At 36.6% G+C, this 21,968-nt stretch overlaps 2 protein-coding genes across 2 annotated transcripts; one reads left to right on the forward strand and one right to left on the reverse strand.

Annotated features, from left to right (window-relative positions):
* Window positions 1-5,517: 5,517 nt before the first annotated feature.
* On the forward strand, window positions 5,518-7,302 carry LOC121250464 (PLASMODESMATA CALLOSE-BINDING PROTEIN 5-like). The gene is made up of 3 exons (XM_041149592.1): window positions 5,518-6,078; window positions 6,363-6,390; window positions 7,009-7,302. Exons 1-3 carry the CDS (start codon window positions 5,712-5,714, stop codon window positions 7,208-7,210), a joined length of 597 nt encoding a protein of 198 aa, XP_041005526.1. The 5' UTR covers window positions 5,518-5,711; the 3' UTR covers window positions 7,211-7,302.
* Window positions 7,303-13,455: 6,153 nt separating this feature from the next.
* LOC121248707 (E3 ubiquitin-protein ligase ATL41-like) lies at window positions 13,456-14,677 on the reverse strand. The gene has a single exon (XM_041147244.1). The coding sequence runs from the start codon at window positions 14,525-14,527 to the stop codon at window positions 13,727-13,729; it is 801 nt and encodes a 266-aa protein (XP_041003178.1). The 5' UTR covers window positions 14,528-14,677; the 3' UTR covers window positions 13,456-13,726.
* Between the last annotated feature and the right edge of the window lie 7,291 nt (window positions 14,678-21,968).

Below are 21,968 nucleotides of genomic sequence, written 5' to 3' on the forward strand. Positions count from 1 at the left end.
TTCCAGGAGCTTGAACAATAAACACATGAGCCAGTAAGAAGTTAAGGGATAAAATCAAGAGAGAAAAAAGATTCAAAAGTATAAGGCAACGGTAAAAGAAAACATTATTAATAAATATTATTTATTAAAAAATATATCATTACAAAGTGTACAATTGTAAAAGGAAAAGATCAATTTTTTTATGAATATTTCACCCCATTCGTAGGTTGAAGATTGTATTTAATTGTAAGCATTTCTTCCTTTTGCAACATTAAGCCCTTGAGAACCTTAGAACTGGTCCATCCAATTTTACCCAATTAATAGCTCACCAATAATTAATTGACACGTAGGCTTCCCACTACAACTATCATAGAATGCATCGTAACCCCCACTTATAATGTTCATCGAATTCGTTTCTCCCTTTACAAAAATGCTCTCAGCTTAAAAGCAAAGTCCCTTTCATCTGCCCCCACTGTTTCCGTAAATGAGATTGACAGCATTAGCTTGAGCTTGAAATCTCGACGGAGAGTAATTGCCATTTTGTATCCACTCGGAGTTGTCGATGCAGATCATCATTGCCTATAAAGAACAATCAAAACAAATAAACCTTTCAATTATTGAAAAGAACACTTGAAACACATGTTGAAGTTGGTGAAGATGGGAAACTCCATGATCATCAACAAATCCAACTCCTAGAGGTTCCAGTTTCAACCACAATGATTTCTGCTTCATGGTGAATGGTAAGAACAATATCTTCTCCTTTTTATTACGTCAACAGGGGAACTTTAGGGATTGATGTTGAAATTAGGGTTTTTGGGAAAAAGAACAGAAAAAACCAAATCAGGGGGCTATTACCTTGAGGACCATGGCGTGGAGATTGGAGAGTGAAACGAAGGAATCTCAGAAGCGAGAGAGAGAGAGAGAGAGAGAGAGAGAGAGTTTATAGAGCAAAGTTGAATGGTAGCGAGCTTTTCCTAGTGGAGGTTTTCTGCAAATGAAGTTATTCAGTATGAGTGATACTATTGAGATTATTGTATGATTTCTGATGTGGCAGCAGATGAAAGGAGGGCTGCTTTCGTTCTAATAACAGCCCAACCGCTTAGAAGAGGAACTTTGTTTATTATTTTGGTATGGTCTTTCAAATATTGTATGCTACAACTTTTAAAATCCATCTTATCTTTTTTGTTTGCACTTTTCAAATTAGAAGATTGATTTAGACGCCAAGACATCAAATGGAAGTCCACAAGAAACTGGTGAGCAAATCTTATTCCAGCTAACCAAGTGAAACTTTCCTTCCTCCCCACAAAAATTTTTTAAAAAATCATCTCAATTCAATTAGTCACCACTGAAGGTAAAGGAAAAAGAAAAAGTAAATATGTAAAAAGATTAAACAACATACTCCTTATCAAAATAATTATTCTCCCTTTAGACAAATTTTTTTAATTCAACCAATCGACCTTTTCTCAATTTTCTAATTCACAGCATTCCAAATCATCAAAGATTTATAAGGAGCACCCAAAGGAAGACCAAGATATCTCATAGGTAATAAGGAAACTTTACAAACCCAAGATATTAGCCAAACTTAAAATATTAAAAAATAGAGTCAATTGAAAGACTTAAATAAGTTAATTTTAAGGTGTGTGGCTACCAACTGGATGGTTGTAAAGCTTTATTTTACACCTACTAATAATATGAAGACATATAGAAAGTTTAGCAAAATGAAAAATAGATATGCATCCAGTGTATCTATCGTCCCCCCCCCCCCCCCCCAAAAAAAAAAAAAGAAAAAACCCAATCTTCACTTTGTCGACACACCCATCATCGTCCTTCCAAATCCCCAATCTCAATCGACGGTGTGGTCTACTTGCCTTTGTCCAGAAACTCTATTGTTCTGCCATCTCCTCTCTATCAACAGTGTCATGGGCTTGCCGTTAACCAAAAAATCTCTGTTTCTTTTATCTCTCTCCTCAAGCCAAATTTGGAGATCCCCTAATCGCTCTCTCTTTCTCCCCATTGGCAACAAATCTGAGATATCTCTCTGAATTTGACATTCTTCTCAGTTTCAAATTGGCATTCAATTTTGCTATAAGAGACAAGATTTACAAATTTCATATGCCTCTTTACTTGGGTTCAACTGTGACTTGAACTTGCTTGATGATATCAAACCCAACTCACCTCTCCTTCCATTTGTGAGTAGAACATAAAACCAATCATTGCCCTATTTGGTATACACATTTATTCCATGAAAGCCAAAAATGTGACTTTATGTAGTTGGTGTGGATGGTTTAATAGGTTTATGCAGAGTACTGTTATGTGCGTAATTATAATACGTAATTAAGTAAATATAGGTAGGCACTTTGAGGGGCTTGACCTCCAAACACTCAACAATATTTCGGATGAAATCTGATGTCTTTCATTAATGATTAAGTGTAATATTTATAAACGGTAATAATAACCGACATTGGACTCATTCAACTCATACTTATTGGACTAAGGAAATAACTGACGACTTAAAGGACTTAACTAAACCACTAACACATACTGACCCACTAACACATAAACCCACCTTTCTAAGCGTGGCCAATGACCAAGTCCTATCAGATAAAAAGAAATAGAATAAGAAATTACAAGCATAACCCTGGATTAATTACAATTGCCCCTTAGACATAAACCTGATTCCTAATGCTTCTAGAATCATAGCATACTCCCCCTCTTCAAATGACCTTGCCCACAAGGTCTGGAAGTTTCCTCCGATGCTCACCCAATTCTTCTCAAATATAATCTTCCCTTGTGAAATTCGATGGACTTGAACTGAACTGATTTTTCGTACCACATAAATTTCATAATAAGTTTAGTGAAATTCCATAGAATTGGTTCCAACTAATAGAGCCAATTCATGCATAATACAAGATCAAATCTTGCCAAGGGCAGTGAGTATAAATGTGTAAAAAAGGATTTGTAGTTGAAAAGGGACTACCTCACAACATCCCAAACTTGGTACCTCACAACATCCTAAAGTTTGCCCTCCTTGCCACTATCAGATCAATGAAGTTATGTGTGCTTCATGTATCAATTAGGAGAACCACTAATTGGTCTCCTACTGCACCCCATAATCGTGTAGTCTGCGGGAATGATGTGCCTGAAAAAGTATGAAGGGAAATTCCTAGCAACTCTCCTTTTCAGTGGGCTCTTTGATGGTTCCCATCAACTATTTGGGAATACCCTCAAATACTTCATATTCTCCTTTTGGTTCTAGTTATTCCAACAAAAATAATTTAGGTGCTCGATAGCAATAGCATAGTCCTTTTTTCTCACCTTTCTTGCATTTGGGTTGGGGAGATTCTCTTAATAGCTATGGTGGGTCTTATGTTGGGGATAGGTGGTGGGTTGGTAGGCTGAAAATTTCTTGCTTCAGAACGTGGTAGAGGTGGTGGGGTAACTTTAGTATGGGTGCAGGTGCAGGTAGTCTAGAGATATTGGGTTGGGGTAGGTTGGGTGGCTTTTAGTGTTTGAACCTATGCCACATCTCTTCTTCCTGTAACCTTGCAAGTCCAAAAGCAGCCGATAGCATTGTAGGCTTAAACATGGTTACCACTGTCTTCAAGTCATCTCGTACCCCACTTAAAAAAGTACTGATGCAGAACTTCTCAGTAAGTCCACTGATTGTATTGGATAGTATCTTAAATTGGGTTTGGTATTCCTCCACTGAGTCTGTTTGGTGGAGCTTTATGAAAGCCCCAACTAGATCCTCATAAGCCGAAGGCCCAAAACGGACCTTGAGAGCCACCAAAAATTCCTCCCAGGAATGAACTGTGCTAGAATCCATCAACCAATAATAACCATGAGAAAGCCTTAACTTTCATATGGAATGAAGCAATTTGCAGTTTGTGCTCTTCCGGAGTATTACAATAAGCGTAAAATTGTTGGGCCTTGAGAATCCATTCCTCTGAGCCATCAAACCTTGGAAAATCCAGCCCCAGTGTCCGCGCTTGAAACCCTTTATTTCCATCAAACAGAGAATTGTCACTAAATTTCATCACCGTTCCAAAGGAGCCTTTACTTGAATTATTAGTCCTTGTTGTAACAGCCAATTGATCATAGTTGGCTGCCAAATTACTAATATGCTTCAGCACCACCGTCTCCAGCAACTATCATTGCCGCTCCTGTTCCTCTCTCAATTGAGTTGTCTCTCCTTTCAGAATAAATACTGCATTAGCAAGTTGAGTGTCACGAGTACTTTCTGCCATTGCACAAGAACCTGGCTCTAATACCACTTGTTATGTGCGTAATTGTAATATGTAATTAAGTAAATATAGTTAGGCATTTCGAGGGGCTTGACTTCCAAACACTCAATAATATTTTAAATGAAATCTGATGTCTTTCATTAATTATCAAGTGTAATATTTATAAATGGTAACAATAACTAACATTGAACTCATTTAACCCATACTCACTGGACTAAGAAAATAACTGACGACTTAAAAGACTTAACTAACCTACTAACACATATTGACCCACTAACACATAAACCCACCTTTCTAAATGTGACCCATGACCAAGTCTTGTGAGATAAAAAGAAATAGAATAAGAAATTACAAGTATAATCAATTACAATTGCCCCTTAGACACATATCCGATTCCTAATGCTTCTAAATCATAACAAGTACACGTTTATTCCTAGAAAGCTGAAAATGTGGCTTTGTGTTTCATGCGATTACTGATAATGGTGGAAAAGATATTTGTGTTGAGGTGGCTTGGATTGAAGTATTCAGTTGACTTCATGGAAGGAGGGTGGGCATTTTCTTACTGTAATTTCCTTTCTTTCCTTCTATAATTAGAACAGGGCGAGATACGGTGAGGAAATCTAGGGCTTGAGGGAGGAAGGGATGAAGTTGGAACGGACTGAGGAAGACAGAGTGAAGTCGAAGAGAGCAAGGGATGAAGTTGGAACGGACTGTGGAAGGCTAGAGAGTGTAACGTGTGAGTCAACTCATGGTAGTTATCATGGATTAATGATGTGTCACGACACAACATCCGGTTTTAAGATAAATTCAATTTGAAGATCAGAAATTTCAAAACATAACAAGGTATCAAGATATAAAAATTTGTAGTTATTTTTGTGTATTTTTTATATATTTTATTAATGTAATTAATTGCATTATCTTTTTAAATATAAAATAATTATTTTAATCAATTACATTAACATTAAAAAATACATAAAAATAATTGTAACATAACTAGACAATCCTAATTAAACGCAGTAATAATTATAGAAAAAAAGTTATTTTATTTCTTCACTTTTCTCGCTCTATTTGACCGTTGGTGAATTTTTTTTTCACTTATTAATTAAAGAAGTAATTTTAAGTATATTAATATATTTTTTTATTGTTTTAAAATATTTAAATATATTAATAAAATATGAAAAAAAAAAAAAAAAAAAAAACGCTGGGCATACCAATGGGGCGGCAGAGTAGCCCCACTCTGTCGCAGGCAAAAAGCCACGGAAGATGTGCCGTGTGCGGGTGTTAAAAGCGGGGATTTCAGTCGAAATGCCATGGGAGTCGGCCATGCCTCTTCTCTTTACTTTTTGTCTCTGCTTCGTCAATGCCGCTTCACCTAAGTCACAGTAACGGTCACATTTCCATCTCCACCGTTAGCCCCCCAATCCCCGATCGGCTGCACTTCCCTTTTTCTCTACGTACCCCCAAATCCTTCACCCTCCCTCTCGAAAAATGGCAAAAACCCTTCGCTTTTCTTCTCTCCTGCTTTTCCTGACCCTCCTCGACGTTCCCCTCTCTCGCGCGTCGATCCCGCAGAGGAGAACCGTTTCAAGGGCCCAGAAAGGGGTTGTGGGCACCGAGCTGTGGTGCGTGGCGAAGAACAACGCAGAGGACGCTGCTTTGCAGGCATCCCTGGACTGGGCGTGCGGGCCCGGCGCCGCCGACTCCGGTCCTATCCAGCAAGGCGGTTCCTGCTACGACCCGAATGACATCCAGGCTACGGCTTCTTTTGCCTTCAATGACTACTACTTGAGGCACGGCTTGACCGACGACAGTTGCTTCTTTGATAACAATGCCGCCCTCACTTCTTTGAACCCTAGTGAGTGCCAATCAGTTTTTTGCTTCCCATATATTTTTTATTCTTAGCTTTTAGTGTTTGCTCTTGGTATTTTTCAGTCCTAGTTTGATTGGATATGTTTAGAGGGCTACTCGAGCTGATTTAGTAGCCCCATTTATATTTTCATCAACTTTGTTTAGTTTAAATCCATTCAGACCAAGTTAGAAAAATTTCTGGGACTGTAGGGCTTTGGGATTGGAAAACTTTATTCTTAAATGTTGAAGGGTTTTTTTTATCAGAACTTATTTTCAATGTTTTGATTGCAGGTCATGATAAATGCAAATTCCCGTCCAGGTAATTTTTCTGAGTTTAGTTTCATCTATTTGGTTCTGTATGTCGGAAGATTGTTTTTTGGGAAAAATCAATGCTTCGAATGGTAAGACGTAATTCGCGAAGTTTCTGTCAATTCAGGGAACTGCATTAGAAATGCACATATTTTGGATTTTTTTCTAAGGGAAAAATTCTAGATTCTGTTTTGGGTATTCACACTTTTTCTGTGGAACTTGATGAAGTTTACGATTAATATACTAGGAAGTTAGGAAGTCCAGGGCATGCTTACCCATGCTGGATCCGTGTACTGAAGGCAGAGGCTACTTTTATTCTTACAAGCTAAATTATTCCAAAACCCAGCTAATGTGTAAATGTTGTGTCTTTGAAATTGATATCAGAACATGCCCCTAAAGATTTGGATGGCACAGTACTATTGGGCTTCTAATTGGGAACCATGCCATGTTTTTCAGTTACATTGTACCCTGAGGTCACAGCCCAAGTAAATTTATCGAACGCACGATGAAACATACCCTTTCCTCATATGTTATTGATAATGGTCGTATTTCCAAGATTTACTGCAATATCATAATAGGGTCTTTTGGTTTTCTTGATTGTGAATATATGCGTATTTTTTTTATGCAGCTTGTCGGTGAACAATGGAAGCTTTTCCAGTCCCACAACAGCAGTTGGAATGGGGCCAAGTGAAGATATGAGCGGCTGCACTCAGATTGCTCAACAATGGTTTTGGCCTCTTATTACCTGTCATATGATCATTTACACGGGTTGTTTCACAATGGTAGAGAACTACTTTGCCCTTTTTTCCCTTAAATTAAGCTGTCAGTGAATCGCAAGGCAAAGGACTTTTTTGTAGATGAGATACATGCTAGGACATTTAGCATTCAAGTTTAAATCCGCAATATATATTATATTACGTTAATGCTAAAGGAGTATTGTTCGTCCTTTACTGTTATGTTTTAGCTTTTTGAGATTTGTAACATGTTACCTAAATCAAGTTGTTGATTTAAATTATTGTGCCTGCAGCCAAATGGGATTTTATGGGTTATTCGCCGCCGCCGGGGGGGGGGGGGGTGATTGTGGGTTCCAAATGAACCCTATGGATGGCTTAGATACTCGTTCCTAGAATGATCCTGTGCTTGCTTTTGTAGGTTTTTAGCAATCTCAGAACCGATATGACTACAGTTATGCATCCCATTGCACATTGGAAATTTATTCTATGCCTTGTTTGAATTATGATTGTTGCTATATACTAGAATATATATTGGTGGCAGTGTACAAATATATGTCTACAACATAAATATGGTAGCCATGTTTGTAGCGGCCAGTTGGGGACATTTTCAATTGCTTAAAGATGGAGTGGTTCAAAAGATTTATTTGAGGTGGAGAGGTCTGCAGAATAATTTTGAATGACCTTTTCATCATTTTCTGTTTCAGCAATACAGCTCTATAATTGTTAAGGACGTATTTCACACCACTAACTGCACAGATGAGCTGCAATGGATGTGAAAGTGGCACAGGGTGCCTAGTGAAGCTCCGATACCCAAGTCAGAGAGAAGTATCTCAATACAAATATACGAATGAATGTCAAATACGTTACCTTTAGGTATTATTTATAAGAGTATGAAGGTGATGATACTATCCAACACGTGTTCGTAGGTTCAATCCCTGGGCTTGCAGACTAGCCCCGATTCTTGAAGCTTTAGACGTATGCCCTCCAACACATGGGTTTATTCCGATGAGGCTCCAAATATCCCTTCGAATAATATTTCCATCCACTCTTCACCGATTAAAAAAAAAATTATATTTTTCCATCCACTCTTTGAAGTGTCTGGAAATCTTTGAAGTGTCATTGTCTTGAAACAATCTTTGATTTACCTCATCGGCTCATTCTAGGGCTGTGCATGTGACCCAATCACCTGTGTGATCCGATGAGACTCACCCAACTCGAACCGACTATTTTTGAGCTATTATTTGAGCAGGTCTCCAACCCGACAAATAGCGAGTTCATATTTTGCGTGTCAACCCGTCCGAACTTTTTGAGCATAAAAGCATACTTTGTTCTCATATCCTAGCCAGTAGCCACCCCTGAGGAATGTGCTCAGTAAAGTTGTTCTCCCACAACTGCAACACCTCCACCTTTGGCCGTGAAACTTATTTCTAAACTTAGCTCTGGCAAGTCTTCAACACCTCCAACAATGTCAAGTTCTTTAGCTCGACAAATGACGATGGAATCTCGCTCATAAACAAGTTATTCGACAAGTCCATGGATTTCAGGCTCATCATGTTGCCAAGCTCTGGTTTGCGAGGATCAGAAGTTATTTTGTGACAATGGCGAATTTGAGAACATCAACGTACCAAGCCGAGCAACATAGGTTTATTGCAGCAAAGAAAAGAACAAAGGGGGAATTTCTTTTTTAAGAAATTCATCTTCATGTGCGGAAAATTGGGGAATGAGTTGTGAAACACATTTCAAGAAGAAAAATGTTTCAATTCATTGATGTTGAGAATCAAGGTAGGAAGATGAAGGGTATATTGATTAATTGTTTGAATGTTTTCATCACATAATCCTTGTGAGAATGTTTTTTTTTTTTTTTCTCCTCTTGTAATTAAGGGGGGAATCAATCTTACAATGCTCATTATGGCCCGGGGCAACTCACCGGTCGTGTTGTTGTTGAAGAGATCCAGGGGCAACTCATCATTTTACGTTTTTGGAAGCATCAAAAGGAAAAGTAAAACGATGTTGATTTTAATGGTCGGGTCAAATGGGTTCAAACCGATTTGCTTTTGTTCGGGTTGGGCCGGGTCGCTTTCTTGTCAAAATGGAGCTGGTCTAGTCGGGTTGGGCGCAAACCCAACTGTAACAGACCGGGTTGTAGGCCTAGCTCATTCTATTATTGGGTTTATCAAAATTTGTAAATGTTTGCTTCTCCATTCTTCTTTGATTAGTTGCTTGTATTCGTGTTGGAAGATTTGTAACTCAGTGGTGTCATACCTCGCCATTTTGGTAAAGAAACACAACAAAAATAGGTGGAGCAGTGAGCCTTCTTTTTGGTGACCCACTTGTTGTATAAAGAAGCTCCAGCTCAGGCACCAATTTCTTTCGCTAACCCATGAATGCGCTGTTGAAACAAATATGACAACTTTTCGTGGAGCCATCATCCAGAGCTGGTTTGCTTTTGTTTCGTTTCAAAATAAGTGACTAAGACCCCCTTCTCATATTTGGGGAAGAATGAGCAGAAAGAAAAATATTAAAGGGAAAGAGGCAAGAATTTAGCAAGACAAATAATTTATTAAGAAAAAAACGCACGAGGGAGAAAGGGATAGATCACAGAGAGAACTAAACTAGAGATCATTGGAATCCTCACAAGATGCCTCTTCTTTTAACATAAAAGTCATTACCACATTGAATGCACATTCGAATTACCTATAAACCCCACGAGCAAGCAGCGGAGGCGTGGTGGTCTTTAGGGAGGGAGGGTGGGACTATTTTGGGTTAGTCTATACGTAGTTCCCGTTTGATGTTGTATCAGTTCATTGAGATTATCTTTAAATCGGATGTAGTCATGTGGCCCCGTTTGGATAATGAAATAGGATGAGATGGTTTCAAATAAAATTTAAAAATTGAATAAAATATTGTTAGAATATTATTTTTTTTAATATTATTATTGTTTTGAGATTTGAAAAAGTTGAATTATTTATTATATTTTGTGTGAGAATTTGATAAAGTTGTAATGATGAGATGAGATGAGATAAAACCGTTTCTATATCCAAACGGGATCAGAATCTCTCCCTAACTGAAAGGACCGTTGTTTCCATGCTCTAGTTCTTTTCACCTCTCTTGCTAACGTCTGCCTGCACATATTGTCACAGCCACCATCTAATAAAGTGCATTGGTTGAGAAGATAAATTTTAAAATCTGAGTCTTATAAATTAAATCTTACTATTTAAGTAATGTGAATAGTGTGATCTACGCACCGGCTTGAGAATAGAATAATTCTAAAATTATTGAAGATTTGGCTGAAAGGGTGCATGGAAAAAGAATGTGATGTAAACTTATGCATGGTTTGTCAATATTTTCACACCATAGTTGAAGTTCAGAAGTCAGAATTGGGTTTTTGTTTTTGTTCATCAAGTCTCTTTCTTAACTACGTGGGAAAATATTGACTTGGCAAGAAACCACAAGCTTGAGGTTAGTTATTTGGGAGGTGGATTATATATCTACACTCTAATGCAACGATGTTGATTTATTCTTTTAGGGGTTGGTTTGTAAAATGTGTGGTATCTTATAATTGGAAGGCTATATGCTTCATTGTTCCTCTCTCTCTCTCTCTCTCTCTCTCTCTCTCTCTCTCTCTCTCTCTCTCTCTCTCTCTCTCTCTGTGATACGGTAATTTTTTGCTTATGACATAAAATTAATTTTTTTTCTTAAATATAAAGACTTCTTTTATATTCAATAAAAGGGGCATTATTCATCAACTAAAAAGACTGAAAACTGAACTGAAGAACAAATTTGAGAGTAGTCTAACATTAATTGACCAAATTACTAAACTTGGAAGGAGATTGATTGATGGTAATTTGGAAAGATTTCCCATGTAGCCTATAAACTTCTTGTATATATATATATATATATATTTCTTTTTATAAGTAATAAATTATTTCATTGATAAAGAAAATAGGCATATAAACTTGTTGTATATATGTTGGCCTTGAAGCCTTTTAAGTTATCATTTCACTCATTTAATAACTTGAATACTGGACTAATAATCTCGAATGATTAGTAATACTATATACCACACTCTTATCTTACTTTCATCTTATTATATAAGATGTTGCATATTTATCACTATTAGATGATAAAAAAATCATCCAATAAAGGATCATTCAATGACGATAAATATGTCATATCTTATATAGTAGAATGAAAATAAGATGGTAGTATAATGTATAGAATTTTTTAATCTCAAATATTGCATAGCCATCAAACTATAGAAAACATTTTAAATTCAAGTTGTATTCACAAATATGTTTCTTTCCTCCCCCCCTCTATATATCTCTATTTTAGGATGAGGCCGCAATCTTCCTAATTAATCACTTGCCAAGTTTTTTGTAGGTAGTATATATTTTTGAGGTCGAGGCCTATTTGGGATTGCCCCTTCTCAATTGGTTTCAAGGCTTATTATGTGATTATCTCTCAATTAATTTCTGGGTTCATTTTGAGATAAAATAGGATAAGGCGTGATAATATTTAAAGTGGCAGCATTAATACTCAATAAACATTGTATGATATATTTTATGTGTCTATTTCTCTTCAACTCTATTTCTTTGGTTCGAGCAATAACTCTAAAAGATCATTTAAATTCAGGACGAGCGATGAACTCGAATAAAGCAAGCACAAGACAAACTCAACCCTTTATTGGTCCCTCCACATAACTTGTTTCTCCATCTATTTTGAGATTGTTATCTATCATAATCAAATAATTTAGGGGGGCATATTGACATTGTCTCTGTTGAATTTAATATTCTCGAAAGGATGGTAATTTAATTTGGTCCTCAACCTGCTCTAATTGTTATGGAAACTCTATTGCCATGTAAGAACCTGTAGCAGTTCAATGAAGACGTCATGTGCAAGTTGCACCCTAGAATTAACATATTATAGTCATGGTTGGACTCTCTAATTTGCATAAAGAGTAATGTAAAATATAATCATCAGATTGTGCAAGCGTCACGTATTTATTTTAATAAATAATAAGTTATATTATTAAAAATTTATTTTTTTTATATAAATATTATATTTATTAAAATTTTCTTTTTTTAAAAAAATATGCGACATTTACGTATTTTATAACTTTCTCTTGCTCAAAACGGGAATTCCGGCCTTGTGCCATTGATTTTCCGGTCTTTTAGTCGCCCTCAGCATTTACAGCTGACAAGTTAGGGTCAAAGTATTAGAATATTAGCCCACAAAAGGTTCCTTGTACCAAAGTGCATGGGATTTCCGAAATGAAGTGGGCCCTCAAATAAAAACGCAATTGCCTTCAACTCCGCCCGCAAAATTAATCTAATATTGCAACTACTGCGCATGTGTAGTGTGTACGTTACGACAATTTGAGTCAAATTAATTTGCTGGGTTTCAAATTCCAACAAATCATGTGTATGATCACATTGAGCAAACATGAATTACTACGTACGTACCAATTAGCAAGTACGTAGTACTCATTAAGAAATTAATTATGCCGTTTCAAAAACCATTTCCTCTATATCTAATAAGATATATTGTGTGAAAACGCGTTTCCTTTATTCCTCGATCTGTTCTTGATAGTTTATACATGAGTCCCTCATTTTCAAAAGAAAAAAAAATAGAAATTTCAAAAATAAGAAGAATTAATAGCAACAAAACCCTCTCTTTATATATATATATATATATATATATATATATATATATATATTATATATGTTGTAGTTAAATCAGGATTAATCTCTGAAGATCGAAGACGTGTCATATACTACACCAGGCAGAATCAAAGAACAGATCATCATCTATATATATATATATATATATAAATTCTATTACCGATTGATTCTTTTCATTATTAGTTGAGCAAATCAATATGTATATATCCCAAAGGTCAACAATATAACTTATGTCTCAACAAATAAAAAAAAAAATTAAAATTAAAATCATCAACTGGTCGATTTTATTTTGAGAAATGATAATATTTGTAGTTGTAAATGTCTAAGTCTCACGCAATCATTTTGAAAAAAAATGAAAAAATAAACAATATACATGAAAAGAAAATTAATTTTTAATAGTAGATCTCACTCTTTTTCAAGATAACTGCATGCTTGCGCACTCCACGATTATAGTAACATGACTCATTTATTTTTATAGCATAATTAATTACGAGCACTTCTTTATCACATGGGGAGCACCTAATAATTATTATATGCCCATATTTTATATTGCCAGTTATAATTATCTTTATTATTCACCTTGTACGTAGGTTACCAAACATCCATCACGTCTTTTTTAGACCAAAGCAACAATATTTCATAAAAAATCCTGTATATATATAATAACATGTCTCTGAATCTTTTTCTTTTTCTCTCAATTTCTGCAGAAGTACATAGAGATTCAAAAAAGTCTGACAACGTACAGTAGTTTTGTTGAAGATATATGTATCATTGGCTCCAGATCTATATATTCGGTTAGAGCCAGTTGTATCTCTCTGATCATGTATAGCATATACTCACTCATATGTAATTGAAATGTAAAATCATGTATTTTTCCAAGGAAAAAAAGAAGTAAAACCACCGTCTTAATTATTACCTGAAAATTAATTACTTACTGTCTCTCTAAATCTTCTATGGCGTCGTCTTCACCGCTGCAAGAATGAATTCTTCTGGACGATCTTTCCCTACTAAGAATCCTTTTGAATGAGTTTAATCGTGAGGTTGAACCGCTAGCCTTTTCTGTCGATTGGCTACAACCATCAGATGTTCCTGCTGCCATGTATGAAACTCCAGGATTAATCTGCAGACTAGTTCCCAAAGGTGGATCCGTGGGTATGGTAATGCCTCCGGCTAGACCAGCCGGACCCTCGCGGTTCACGGGCTGAACCAGGGGCTTGGCCTCGGTTCGACAAATAGGACACGTCGAGTGTGAACCCAACCACTTATCTATGCATTCCGCATGGAAAATGTGCTTGCAGTTTGGTAACAACCTAGCCATTTCCTCATTCTCTAACATGCTTAGACACACCGCGCACTCCGTCGCCGACGTCGACGACGCATCATCCTCGCTATGATGATGATCATCTCCGTCATCCCTTTGCTTGAAAACAAACACGGGCAACGAAGCGATGACAGTTGGATCGAGTCCGGTCTTGGGTTGCTGGCTGGAGCGGGCATGAGCCACGGTTAACCCCAGTTGACGGATGGCTGCTCGGCGACGTGCCTGGCGGCGTAGCACACACCTCGCATATATGTGCAAGGCAATAACCAACAAGATCACCACCGATAATGAAACGATGGCCACGAGCATGATCTTGCTATTTAAATCGCTACTCACTTTTCTATGATATGGGAAAAACTCGTCATCACCGTCGTCAAGAAATCGCCTAGAGGAGGAGGAGGGGGAAGACATGGTGGCCGGGTTTGCGATAACGGAGGATTTGGAAAGATGAGATGAAATTAGCAAATTAATATGCTGTTTGTGAGAGAAGCTGTGTACATAGGTTGTGGGCTTTAATTTGTGTGTAGATCAGGTGAAGACGTCTTGCTAAATGCAGCGTGGAGGACTGGGTTTCTCAGGAAAATAACAAAAGAAAATGGAGTAATTAAGTAGAGACACACCATCTTTTCAAAGTGGTTGGTTGACTGCTGAATGTTGACTTTCCATTTCCTGTATTTTGCTCTTTAATTAATTCACTGGACTTCTCTCAATTACCAAAAAAAACAAAAATATCCCAAGTTTAGGATCAGAATTCAATTAATACGTACGTACGTTAAATTCCTTAATTTTGAAGAATAATACCTCTACGGATTGATATCTATCTGAGTTTTAAATGATCTAAAGATTTCAATTTTGGATGGCAGCAACTCAGTATTTATTGCTCTTAAAAAAATATATTGTACGTGTAAATGCTATAACGTATGCAGTATTCGTGATGAGTGAATCATGTGATAAATATGGAAAATTCTTGAATGTTGAAAATTATATTAAGATGCACGGTTTAATTTGAAAATTACAGCAAAGATCTCAAACAATTTCAAAATAACTTTACAAATTTAGAAAATCATAATCCATGCATTATGTATCTTTTCATGATGTAACGCGCGCAAATCATAATTGAGTTATTCTATTTTTAATTCAGAGAACACCAACAACTTATTATTTAAATAATAAGATTTGTATAAAGATAGTCGTAACTATAATTATCCTTAGACATTATAGATATGGGATAAGGATCAAGAGGTTATGAAGATTGAAGAAAGTTCTAAAATAAGGAGGTCCCCATCTATTAGTAAGTCCAATTCTTTTCACAAAATTAAAAAAAAAAAAAAAAGATAAATAATAGTTATAATCCTAAGTATTGTTTTAAATATCGAACCGTGTCAGCCGGTACGGCTAGTATATGTCATACCAGCCACTGGTCCAGTATAAGTATTACATATATTTTGTATCGACCTAAATACTGGCCAGTACCGACCATACCGGCCGATATTTCGACCTTTATTTTATTTTATTTTTATTTTTTCAAACTAAAAACTTATTTTTTGACCCTTAATTCAAATTAGGCTATTTATAATTTATATATATGTATTTATATATAATTTATTTATATATAGACTATTATTTTAGAATATAATTTATTCATATATCGACTATCTCGAAATGGTACACGAAACGATACCGGTATCGAAATATTTCGTTCCAGTGCCTTCACCGGTATGATGTTCGGTACGGTATTCAAAACTTTAGTCGTGAGTAAATAAGCTACGTTTAATCATTTTGAAAAAAGTAAATAAATACGAGATTCACATGAAAAAATAATAATTTTTTAATAGTAAACTCCATTTATTTTCAAAGCGATCGTATGATACTTGCGCACTCTACGACTGTATACAACATTACTCTAAAAAAAATTAGTGACATATATATTAACCAATTATTACGAACCCATATTAAATCTAAATCAAATAATGTCTTGTACGTACGTTTTCGTATATATCGATCGAATCATATAAACGTTGACTCATCTTAGGAAGCAACAAGCTATCTTGAATGACTTTGTCAGAAAGGCTTTCACACAAATCCTATTGATTTTCATTTTACCAGTACCTGATCATCCCCCTTCTATTTCCTTTGTTTCTTGGTCTCTTTGTTCTCTTCCATAAGCAATTGGTTTTAACTGAGTAAACTCAAAAGAAATGACGTTTCAACAAAATTTTGGTGTTTTTTTCTTTTATTTATATTACCTTTCCCAAATTGAGATTTTCTCCATCTTTTCGTCAACAGACTTGATGAGAGAAAAAAATATATTATGTTTATGTGAGATTATATGATCTGGAAAGACAATATTAATTAGTATTCTAAAACTCAGTACATATCGTGTTTAACTCTTTTTGAATTGGATTATCTAATTATTTAGACCGAAAAAAAACCTAAAGAGGATCAGTATCCCTCTTCTAAAAACGTATAAATTATGAGTAATGTTATAGATCATATTTTTATCTCATTAAATAAGATGTGACACTTTTATTATAAAGTAAATCTAATGTATCGTATGAACATATCAGTTTCTGGATTTTTTTTTTTTTATTTTGGATGTGCCGCTTAACACTTCTCAATCAAATATTCTAAAACCAATATATTATGTTTTCGTCTCCTTGGAAGGGGATATAATAAATATATTTCCTTAATTTCATATTTCTAGCTTATAAACCCATCAAAATAATTTAATTTACAATATATTCAAAGTCTCTAATAATTCCAAGAAAAAAAAAAAACAAAGTCTCTAACAATTTACCTACAAGGAGTAATTAGCTAGTAGCGTAAAACTAGGGGCGTCTACTAAGAAAACCTTTAAAATGACTTGAAAATAAATATGTTCAGTTTTGTTAGCCAAGTCAAAGGAGGAGACTTTTTGTGCAAAATGCTCCAAATATTTTCCTTTTCTCATTAGACAGCTCTCTACTCAAACTACACCCTTAACCCCTTCAAATGGTTCATACAGCGGTCTTAATTCATCAATAAAGACAGTTGGACTTTCGGCCAATTATAATTATATATTAGAAAGAAGAAAAATAGATAGAATAATTAATTTTAGAAAAGTAGTGCTACGTGTACATATAATTTTACTTAGAATTTTACGTACAAAATCCATTTTATCAGTTTCATTTTTAAATTTAAATCTGTAATTTCAAATTTTATAATTTTCAACATATCAATATTCTTGAAACATATTAGTGGTTGGATCATTGAAGAGAGGCAGAGATTCAGATGGCTTTTGACTGGATTTTATGGTCACCCAAAATTGAGTAAAAGGAAAGTGTCATGGGACTTGTTGTCTAGACTTAATCCAAAAAACATTCCATGGTGCATAATTGGAGATTTTAAAGAGATTCTAGTTCACTCTAAGAAGAGAGGGGGCAAAGACAGACTAGAGAGCCAAATGGCTGGGTTCCTTCAGGATTGCTCTAGAAGAAAATCAGTTGCATGATCTAGGGTGTAAAGGACATTTGTTTACGTGGAGTAACAAGCATGCAGATGAAATTTTCACCGAGAAAAGATTGGATAGAGCAGTGGCCAATCTTTTTTGGAAAGAAATGTATACAGATGCCAGGGTTGTAAATATGGCAATTAGATGCTCCGATCATAAACTGATAACATTTTCAATGTGTAATGAGGAAATAAGGCAACATAGGAGAAGGAGGATGTTTAGATTTGAAGTAAGCGGGATAAAAAATGATGATTGTGGAAAAATTATTGGTAAGGAATAGAGCTCGGGTCTCTCATCTTTATACCCCATGGAAAGAGTTCAATCTACACTTAACGAGTGTAGTAAGGCTTTATCTAGTTGGTCTAAGAGGAGACTTCAAGTTAATGAAAAGTGGATTAGAGAGAAGTTAGAAGATATCAAAAGATTGTAAGAGAATGAGGGGTCACAGATTATTGAGCTGATTAAGAGATTGCAGTGTGAAATTGGAAGTTTACTGGAACAAGAAGATATTAAATAGAGGTAGAGGACTAAGAGAAACTGGTATCAATATGGGGATAGAAACACTAGATATTTCCATGCATGTACTACAAAGAGAAATAAGAAAAATCAGATTAAGCAGGTGAGGGACTCTCAATCTACTCTTAGAATAGATCAGGTGGAGATCGAAAATGCTTTCCAGGATCACTACAAGGAGTGTACCAGTCAATCAAACCCTACACCAGAGGCAAAAGAGGGTGTTTACTTCATTTGTAAGAGGGAGTAACAGATGACATGAATGAGTGCTTACAAAAGGGTTACACCAGGATGAAAGTGGAGGAAGCATTGAACCAGATGGCCCATTAAAAACCCCAGGTCCTGATTGGTTTGGAGCCTATTTCTATCAGTCATATTGGGATCGAGTAGGTGATGAGATCATTGCAACAATTCTAAATTTCTTGAATGGGGGGCAATTAGACAATGCTATTAATTAAGCTTATATTGCCTTAATTCCAAAGGTTAAAAGCCTTATGTCAATTGGAGATTATCAACCAATAAATTTATACAATGTTTTGTACAAAATCATTGCCAAGACTCTTGCTAAAAATTAAAAAAGGTATTGCCAGAAGTTATTTTCCAAAAGTAGAGTGTTTTCACCCCAAGACGACTCATAACAGACAATATCATATTAGCATATGAAGTCCTACACACGATGAAAACTAGACAAAAAAGTCAAGAAGGGAGTATGGTCCTAAAATTGGACATGTCCAAGGCCTATAACAGAGTTGTTGAGTACTATGGAGTTTGGTTCACACTGCTCAAGCGGAGTCTTCAGCCGCTCGAGCGGTAGCATCACAGAGACTTCGCACAAGGCCTGATCGATAGTGAGCTTGAGCAGATACGATACAGAGAATTCGCTCATGAGCCACTTGACACATGGCTCGAGCAATTGATGGGAAACAGGTTCCCTTGATGCACGCTTAACACGCCGCTCGAGTGAACATCACTTTTATTGTATTTTTGGGTTTCCGCCGTGTACCCTATCTAAATGTTTCTTTTCTGTCACTGTGGCTATATAGTGTATGCACAGTAGTCACCCAACTATTGTATTGTAATTTCTCAAGTAATAAAAATCCTCTGTAACTCCTATGGATGTAGGCAAGTTGCCGAACCACATAATCTTGTGTCGTGTGATTGTTTGATTGCTCTTTTCACATTTACTTTCAATTATTATCATCGTTTTTCACAACAATCGGTATCAAGAGCCAAGATTCAGGTTCAAGGAAAAAAGATGGCTGGAGAAGAAGTGAAGGTATCTGGGATCAAGAAGTTTGATGGCTCAGATTATGGTTATTAGAGGATGCAGATAAAGGACTACCTCTATGGGAAAAGACTTCATCTTCCATTGGTTGGGAAGAAGCCGAACAACATGGAAGCTGCTGATTAGAACCAATTGGATCAACAGGTTCTGGAGGTTATTTAGCTAACCCTGTCAAGATCCGTTGCACACAATGTAATCAAGGAGAAGACGACTGGGGATCTCATGGTGGCTTTTTCAACTATGTATGAAAAGCCGTCAGAAAGTAACAAGGTATACTTGATGAAAAAGGTATTTAATTTGAAGATAGCAAAGGGTATGTCTATTGCACAACATTTGAATGATTTTAATACTATCACAAATCAATTATCGTCTGTTGAAACTGAGTTTGATGTTGAAATACTTGCACTGATACTATTGGCTTCACTGCCAAACAGTTGGGAAGCCATGAGAATGACTGTTAGTAATTTTGCTAGGAAAACTAAACTGAAATATGATGATATACGTGATTTGATTTTGGCTAAGGAGGTGCGTAGGAGGGATTCAGGCTAGGCCTCGGGTTCGAGTTCAACACTGAATGTTGATTCTAGAGGGAGATCACAAGACAGGAACTCAAATAGAGGCAGATCAAAATTAAAGAATAGGGGCAAGAGCAAGTCAGGGCCTGGGCAGCAGGCAACTTGCTGGAATTGGGGCAAAGCTGGTCACATAAAGAAAACTGTAATAATTCGAAGAAGACGGAGAATGATAGTGCTAATGTGGTAACTGAAGAAGTACATGATGCACTATTACTTGCACTTCATAGTCCAATTGATGACTGGATACTGGATTTAAGGGCTTCCATCCACACATCTTCCCATCGGGAGATAATGCAAAATTATGTTACTGGTAAATTTGGGAAGATATACCTGGCTAATGGAGAGGCATTGAATGTAGTGGAATGAGAGACATTGATATTGTACTCCCTAACAAGAACAAGTGGACCTGGTCAGACACATTCCTAAGTTGAAGAAGAACCTCATCTCTATTGGGCAGCTCGATGATTGTGGTCATTCAGTAGTGTTCTCAGATAGCACCTGAAAGGCCACTAAAGGGGCATTGGTACTGGCTCGGGGTAAGAAAACTGGTACTCTCTATATGACTACTGGTTTGAATAATACTGTTGCTACTACCGTTACAGAGAGCACAATAGATTTGTAGCATTATAGGTTTGACCATATGAGTCAAAAGGGTAGGTTTGACCATATGAGTGAAAAGGGCATGAAAGAACTACTGTCTAGAGGCAAGCTACCAGAACTGAACTCAGTTGATCTCAGTATGTGTAAGAGTTATATTTTGGGGAAGCAGAAAAAATGTCAGTTTCTTGAAGAATGACAGAACACTAAAAGCAGGAAAGCTAGATCTTGTGCACACTGACGTGTGGGGACCTTCTCTAGTGGCATCATTTGGAGGTTCTCGATAGTACATCACGTTCATTGACGACCATAGCAGGAAGGTATGAGTTTATTTTTTTAAGCATAAATCTAATGTATTTAATGTGTTCAAAAATTAGAAGGCCTTGGTTGAAACAGAGACAAACTTAAAGCTGAAATTCTAAGGTCTAACAATTAGGGCTGAACAAATACCGACGGGACCGGCCGCCACCGACAGTAATAGACCAGTCACGTCAAGAACCTCAAACAACGCCGTTCCACTTAAACTTAAGTGAAATGGTGTCGTTTCGAGATGGGTCTTCTTCTTCCCCAACCTTCTTCCCGATTCAAATCTCAGCCTCTGCAACTCTCTCTCTCTCTCTCTATATATATATTTTTTCTTAGAAGCAGCTAAGGGAACCAAACGCCGACCGAGAATCGCCAGTGAATCACCGGAGTCAATATGGTCGGTTTTCCACCTCCCTATTGACCAGTTATGGTCGGTTGTTCCCCTTACTTTTCGTCGGTCGGCCTCTGTTTTGCCCAAAAACAGCACCCAAGGGGTCGATTTTCAGCACTACTGACAATGATGGTGAGTACATTGATGGAGGGTAAAAGGAGTACTATGCATTTCAAGGTATCAGAATGGAGAAGATCATTCCTGGGATACCACAACAAAATGGAGTTGCTGAACGTATGAACAGAACCATTAATGAGCATGCTAGAAGCTTGAGGCTGCACGTTGGATTACCACCTACATTCTGGGCAGATGCAGTCAGCACTCCGTCTACCTGATAAACAGAGGCCATCAATTTCGTTGGAGTGTGGACTGCCTGAGGAGATTTGGAGAGGGAAATAGGTCAAATTTTCTCAACTTAAGACCTTTGGTTATCTTTCTTATGTTCTTGTTGATTCTGATGCTCGTAGTAAACTTGATGCTAGGTCAAAGAAATGTTATTTCATTAGCTATGGAGATGAGGCATTTGGCTATTGTTTCTGGGATAATCAAGGTCGGAAGATCATAAGAAACAGGAATGTGATATTCAATGAGAAGATTATGTACAAGGATAAGTGCAGTACAGTTGCTGAAACAGTTCCCCAAGAGTCTGAGTATGTGAGACCAGAGGTTACAGTGCTGCGCAGGGATGTGAGTGA

Source organism: Juglans microcarpa x Juglans regia, chromosome 2D (genome assembly GCF_004785595.1).
Source record: "Juglans microcarpa x Juglans regia isolate MS1-56 chromosome 2D, Jm3101_v1.0, whole genome shotgun sequence".
Taxonomy (NCBI): domain Eukaryota; kingdom Viridiplantae; phylum Streptophyta; class Magnoliopsida; order Fagales; family Juglandaceae; genus Juglans; species Juglans microcarpa x Juglans regia.

Excerpts from the sequence above, each read along its gene's own strand:
- LOC121250464 (XM_041149592.1), top strand. The coding sequence starts at position 5,712 with ATGGCAAAAACCCTTCGCTTTTCTTCTCTCCTGCTTTTCCTGACCCTC. Across the intron at positions 6,079-6,362 it reads CCTCACTTCTTTGAACCCTA|GTCATGATAAATGCAAATTC; the intron begins GTGAGTGCCAAT and ends TTTTGATTGCAG. Across the intron at positions 6,391-7,008 it reads AAATGCAAATTCCCGTCCAG|CTTGTCGGTGAACAATGGAA; the intron begins GTAATTTTTCTG and ends TTTTTTATGCAG.
- LOC121248707 (XM_041147244.1), bottom strand. The coding sequence starts at position 14,527 with ATGTCTTCCCCCTCCTCCTCCTCTAGGCGATTTCTTGACGACGGTGAT.